General features: G+C 37.9%; 1 protein-coding gene across 2 annotated transcripts; it reads right to left on the reverse strand.

Moving 5' to 3' along the window:
- Positions 1-2,560: 2,560 nt before the first annotated feature.
- Positions 2,561-6,165, reverse strand: LOC133707089 (immune-associated nucleotide-binding protein 9-like). Of its 2 annotated transcripts, none has more exons than XM_062132622.1 (6): positions 6,065-6,165; positions 5,278-5,524; positions 4,852-5,129; positions 4,054-4,218; positions 3,794-3,928; positions 2,561-3,036 (listed from the first exon to the last, which is right to left on the reverse strand). In XM_062132622.1, exons 2-6 carry the CDS (start codon positions 5,507-5,509, stop codon positions 2,815-2,817), a joined length of 1,032 nt encoding a protein of 343 aa, XP_061988606.1. In that variant the 5' UTR covers positions 5,510-5,524; positions 6,065-6,165; the 3' UTR covers positions 2,561-2,814. The 2 variants fall into 2 exon arrangements, with proteins under 2 accessions (XP_061988606.1, XP_061988607.1); XM_062132623.1 differs by having other exon boundaries at positions 6,091-6,163.
- Between the last annotated feature and the right edge of the window lie 652 nt (positions 6,166-6,817).

Raw genomic sequence — 6,817 nt, forward strand, 5'->3', positions numbered from 1 at the left:
AAGACGATTTCATCCCCGAAGCGGCCTCTTCCAGTCGATGTAGCTCCCTCCACAGCTCGAATCTCTCTTCAATCCTTCCACAGACCTCTAGAGGGGATTGGGCGAGCAAAATACACTTTTGAATCGAAGCAAACGATGGCCGGAGGACCGAGAACGACGCCTGCGAAGTGGCTGGCTGCGCGCGGGCTCGGGAGGGAGAGACCGAGCTCGGGTTTCCATTTTGGGAAATCTGGGCTCTTTTGCAAATTTCCCAAAAATTCGTCCTTTTATACAAAAATGGAAAGTTTTTTCGAAGCCCATAACTTCTTCATACGAACTCCGATTCTCATGTTCCGCATGTCCACGAAGTCGTATCGATGCGCTCTACAACTTTCGTGAAGGAAGTTTTTTTGGAGAATTCTAACGAATAAAAAGTCAACCCTTGCACCCCTCCTAAAATAACGCTTCCTGAATTATTATTCGCCCGAAACACTTCCGCTCCATCAACGAGCCACGAAACCGTCTGATACCCACAATTTAAATTCCAGAAAATCCTCGAAAAATAAATACGAATTTCCGGGGCATCACAACTTCCCCTAACCAATTATCTCTCCAAAATCTAATTAAAATGCCATCCCCCACTAACTACTGAACTCCTTCAAGAGTGTTGGCCACAACTTCTTGAGCCCAACCCAAATTGAAGGTTTCTTATAATATGATGCTATACTTGATGAGCCCAATATTGAATCTGACGACCGTATACATAGTGAAGGTCACCTGAAACAAGACCCAACCTGGAAGGAAGTGAGGTCCCAAAGTATCAGTTACCATCTCTATCTACGAGAGGGAAAGCCAAAGTCAATTATGAACTAGATCCTAAAGCCAAGGCCAAATATCCCATTAGCAACCATGTATAGACCCATAGATTATCCGAGTCATAAGCATCTTTTGTATTCCAATTATCTACTATTGTCATTCCAACTAAAGTGCAGGAAGCCTTGGCAGACACTAAATGGACTGAGGCAATGAAGACTGAGATGTAAGCCTTGGAAAAGAACGGTACATGGGAACTTGTGCCAAAACCTGTAGGGAAGAAAACTGTGGGGTGCAGGAGGATCTACACATTGAAGTATGCAGCTGATGGAACACTCGATAGGTATAAAGCAAGGCTTGTCGCCAAAGGCTACACATAAACATATGGAATTGATTATCAAGAAATATTTGCACCAGTGGCACAGATCAGTACCATCAGCGTGTTAATGTCTTTAGCTGCAAACTTGAATTAGCCTCTCAAGCAATTTGATGTGAAAAATGCATTCCTACATAGAGGCCTCAAGGAAGAAGTATGCATGGACTTACCTCCAGAATTATAGCATCATCACAAAAGGGTACGGTGTGTAAATTGAAGAAATTCCTGTATGGGCTCAAGCAATCTCCTAGAGCATGGTTTGGGAGGTTCAGTGAGTCAATGAAGACATTTGGCTACAAGTAGAGTAACTCTAATCATACTCTCTTCTTGCTGACTGCTCTAATTATTTATGTAGATCATATGATTGTAATAGGAGATGATCAAGAAGAAGCAAAGAAGTTGGAGAATTACTTGTCATCTGAGTTTGAAATGAAAGACTTAGGTGGGTTGAAATATTTTCTAGGCATTGAGGTGGCTAGATCAGAAGAAGGCATTTTCTTATCTCAAAGAATATATATTTTGGACTTACTCACTGAAACATGTATGTTAGCTTACAAACCTGCTGATACGCCGATGGAACAAAGTCACAAGTTAGGGGAATATCTTGATCAAGTGCCCACCAACAATGAGAGGTATCAAAGACTAGTTGGCAGACTCATCATATACCTATCTCACACACGCCCAAATATTGCATATGCTGTGAGAGTGGTAAGTCAGTTCATGCATTTCCCACGTGAAGCTCACATGAATGCAATTTACCGTATTATTAGTTACTTAAAGTCAGCTCCAGGTAAAGGAATTATGTTTTCAAAGAATGGACACTTGGAGGTTGCTGGGTACACTGATGCAGATTGGGTAGGATCTATCACTGATAGAAGATCAACCTCAGGATACTTTACTTTTGTGGGAGGTAACCTTCTTACTTGGAGAAGTAAGAAACAAAAAGTAATTGCCAGGTCTAGAGCAGAGGCAAAATATAGAGGAATGGTCCAAGGAATATGTGAAATGTTGTGGCTCCGTAACCTATTGAAAGACTTGGGGTTCAAGCCTAAACAAGCTATGAACCTATTATATGACAACAAGGCATCCATAGACATAGCACACAATCTAGTTCAAAATGACAGAACCAAACATGTTGAGTTGGACAGACACTTTATCAAGAAAAAGCTAGAGTCAAAGATCATTGATGTGCCACACGTGAAGATTGAAGACCAGCTTGCAGATATTCTGACTAATGCTGTTTCAAGTAAAGTATTTCACAGCTCACTTGATAAGTTAGGCATTCGAGACATCTATGCACCAACTTGAGGTGGAGTGTTGACACGAGCTGTATCATATCAATTAGTCTTTATTATGATTTATTTTGTGTATCAATTAGCATTAGTGATATAGTTGACTTAGATCAGCATTTATTACTTTTCTTTATATGTACATGGTTGTAATACTATATAAATCTCCTTAAGAGATGAATATACTTACAACATTATTCCCATACAGTTCAAGATCGAGTTTAGATATTAAACTTCCAACTATGAGCCAGCATCTTTCACATTTACACAGGATACCATAGCCATTATCAACCAGACGTCGCAACAGTTGCCGCAAACTCCACAATGTCCTTACCACATAGCCTATCAATCATTACATTAAAGAATAGCACATATGTCTCTGAGGCCTATGCGGCCTCTGCCGTTTCCATCGCATATCCGCTTCTCTGCATGTGGATCATATCTAAGCCCTCGGATCTCATTCTCAGACCTTTGTTGAGCCTCTTGGGCGATCTGCAGTTCTGCTCTTAGTCGTGCAGCATGTTCATCTGCTAACTTTTGTTCAAGCGTCATAGCATTCACTCTCATCTTTAACTCAAGCTGCATATTTGTGATTTAGATAAAAGTATACATGAAAGTAAAAGTTCAATATTTACAAGCATATAAAAACAACTTATTAGTAGAGGCAAACACCTTGTGCTTTGAGATCTATATTACCCACTCGATTTTTCAAATCTAGAGAAAGGAAAAATGAATTGTTTTTATATGGGAGACACCTGAATCATAAGATTCCCAATGCAAGATTCTAAACTCAATAAATGAAGATGATATGGCCACTTAACTTGTTTCATTCTACCAATAAGTATTTCATTCTACAAATTTTATTAACTACTATCAAGTACATTAAGCTCCACTTAAGTCACATTTAATGTCGTAGTTATTCTGTGTATCCAGATTTCTACCCAACAATTCAAACTTCTCCCAATCTCGTGTCTCCAAGATTGTGAGAGTTGTGGGGAATGTTAAAACACCTTAAATCACATTTAGTATGAATGTTAATATTGTGTTTACAGATTTCTATTTAACTGTTCAAATCTCTTACTCTAAATTTAAGTTTTTTAGGCTTTTTCTATTCATTGTACAAATAAGACTAAGAGCGCGCCAATGCAAAAAAAAATATACACAAATTTATTCTTTACAAATACAAAGATCTCGATCAGTTTAGAGGGGTTGGTCAATAGACACAGGACTATGGCACAGGATGCAGCAAAGTGCAAATTGTAGTTTTAACTAAGCCAACTGTTAAACATGCTGATGGCAATTATTGGATGCAAACAAAATGCAGGTGAAAATATACCATCTCAGTAATTTGTTTAAGCTGCTGATCATGTGCAAGATGTATCTGCTCATTCAAATGAGATATTTCTTGCTTTGAATACCCCTTTAAAGAAGCAACCCCTTCTTGTTGATCACTAAGTTCCATAGCCCCTTTCTGTCCAGATGCAATAATGTTTTGATCATTATATTCAATACCAACATAGTAATAATCTCAAGAAATTACTATAAATAAAAAAAAGAAAACAACATAGTAATAAGAAAACAACATAGTAATAATACCTTAACTTCAGCAAATATCTCATCCGTGTATGGCCGTCCACCATTCTGTGCTATAACCGAGTTTACAAGTGAGAGAAGTTGCTGCACTTGTTCGACCCTCTTGCTTTCATCCTTAGTCTTGTTATCAAAAAGCACACAACGATTTCCACACAGACCAAGGATTTCCTAAATTATTGCAAGAATTGATTATAAGTCCAGTGCATGATAGGCTTATATCAAAGATAGACTTATATCAAAGAGAGTACTGGATCAAGCAATAAAAATAAAAGCAAACTTTTACATAAAATATGTTAAAATGATCTTCCATTAATTCCTTGTTGCAACTTCTAATGATACTGGTCGTTTGAACCAATCTACCTTATATCACCACACATCGTTAATAAAGACCAACTTTATTTCTAGGAACAACAAACGACAATGACACCAATACTTTTCGTAAAGAGGTAATACACATTTGATGTAAGCAATGAACATGGAGGAGTTCCCAAGAACTGTCTCAGTTTAGAGAGGACAAACATTTTCACTAAGTTTGATATCATTTGGAAAAAAATTTGGGGAGCAAAGAAAAGAAAAAAATGGAGAACCAACAGGAATGCTTCAACAGAACTTCAACACTTCTAAACTCATGTCTCAACTTGAGTATATTCTTTATCAAATGAAATAATACACGATGATGTAACAGATACAGTCAACAAGAATATCATATCCCGCTCATTCAGAAATGGAAACGAAAGTAGTGATGTTATCATGACATTTTAAACTAGGGAAAGGAAAACAAAATTGAATAAACAAATTTACCTTCAAAGGCTCTGGGCAATCACGACCCAAATAATCTTCCAAAGTCAGATCATTTTCTTCCAACTCATCTCCTCCCGTAAAGACAACAATCATATAGTCAAAGATTTTACTTCCAAATAGAGTTTCCAAGCTACGGATTGCAGACTCCTCTTCTTCAGATAAGCGAGTTTTAGTTGAGAGAACCACAAGAACAGCATGGATTCCATCCTTGGCCAATTTAATGCTTTGGACAATTTCTTTGCCAATGAAGTCTGATTTGGCAGAATTATCAAAAAGACCTGCAGCATACCACACAAATCAAAAGGAAAGAATAACCGTTGAAAAGCAGGTTCTTAAATGCAACTACTTTATATACTCGTAGTGCTACTCCTAGAGACATTTTTGGATACATAATTACAAAACAAATACACGTCGGCAAGACTTTACCAGGAGTGTCTATAACATTAATTTGTTGTCCATCTCTCAAGATAGCAGTCTTTAATTCAGTAGTGGTCGTCACAGCACTAGAGCTACGCTTGGCATTGAAGGCTTTTTTGCCAAGAATGCTGTTGCCTGTTGCACTTTTTCCATTACCAGTGCGTCCAACTAAGACCACAGTGCAAGCAGCATTAGAAAAGGGAAGTTCCTGGTCAACATCAATTGAACTTCCATCCATCATACACAATCAGAATACCTGAAACCATATATGTTTTATATTCTGTCAATGCTTCATAAACAAGGAAAGTATTGCAAGTAGAAAGAGGATACCTAGCAAGCATATAATCTATATTATCTTTTCTCACTGCTTCAGAATGACAAAAGTACGGCAATACTTGCATTACTTAGAAGACTCACGCAGACAATTGCAATGACTTAAGTTATATGAGTAAAGAAAAATTAATTTTTGATTTGAGCAAAAGACACTGATTTTTAAACATGTAAGCCATATGCAGTTCTATAAGTCAGCAGCACCAATAACTGTAGACCTATCTATGGAAAAAAAGAAGAAAAAAAAAGGAAACGATCATAAACGATCAACAGTCCAAAAGCTAAACCAGCCGAAGACGCTAACCATAAGATCCACAATCATTTTGTTCGGGGGGAAGAGAGAGAGAGAGAGAGAGAGAGAGAGAGAGAGAGAGAATCGTCTGATGAACACCGGGCACGCCGACAATTGGAACAAGGAAAAAAACTGTATAATAAAAGAGATGGTACGATTGGAATAAAAGCATACAAGATCGTCTCGAAAGGAAACTCAACTCAGGTAGAGGAAGAGCGAAGCCAAGAACAAAGAGACCCTATTTCAGAGGCCACACAAAGAGAGAATTAGAGAAGTTTTTTGTTATGACTCTGTGTGTGTATGAGTTGTGAATTTATACGATCCCTCCTCGAGGTTTCTGCTCGTATACTCTCCTACATTGATGCTGACTTAATTTACATGGAAAGAAAGGAATGGAAATCAATTCCTTGCTCTTTCCAGGGGGGGATGGGAAATTGAAATTCCCATCAATTTTCCTTTCCAGTGTTTGGAAAGGCCAGGAATATGGTCATATATTTTCGTAATAAATGCAGGAAACTTTATCACCAAGGGTTTCTTCATTCTACAGCACATCCATCTGGTTTCACTCATACAAGGCTAATACTTTGTCAAAATGATATATCCTGCATTCAAGGCCTTAAATCTATGAGTACCATATTTGACATGAAGACATTAGGCTTCTGCATTTCTGTGTTTCAAGCAATCCTAATAGTTAAGATCAAGGGCATAAAAGGACTGCAGATCCTTTGTCATGCAGGTTCATTTCTTCTTTTTTTTACTGTTATCTTTTTCTTGTTCTATACCACCTGCAACAACATGAAATGTTGCTTGCACAAATTGAGTTGCAGAAAAGAGTAGATGCTCTGTTTTAATTCTTCTTTCTTTGGGAAAATGGAGGAAAATATATGCATTCCTTTGCCGGTGCCGGCACTGTGGGAGAGATCTCGC

Source organism: Rosa rugosa, chromosome 4 (assembly GCF_958449725.1).
Source record: "Rosa rugosa chromosome 4, drRosRugo1.1, whole genome shotgun sequence".
In the NCBI taxonomy this organism is placed as follows: domain Eukaryota; kingdom Viridiplantae; phylum Streptophyta; class Magnoliopsida; order Rosales; family Rosaceae; genus Rosa; species Rosa rugosa.

What these genes read in the sequence shown, in the direction of transcription:
- LOC133707089 (XM_062132622.1), bottom strand. Translation starts at nt 5,509, where the DNA reads ATGATGGATGGAAGTTCAATTGATGTTGACCAGGAACTTCCCTTTTCT. An exon ending in TAATGTTATAGACACTCCTG is followed by an intron (nt 5,130 to 5,277) that starts GTAAAGTCTTGC and finishes GGTATGCTGCAG; the next exon opens with GTCTTTTTGATAATTCTGCC. An exon ending in AGATATTTGCTGAAGTTAAG is followed by an intron (nt 3,929 to 4,053) that starts GTATTATTACTA and finishes GCATCTGGACAG; the next exon opens with AAAGGGGCTATGGAACTTAG.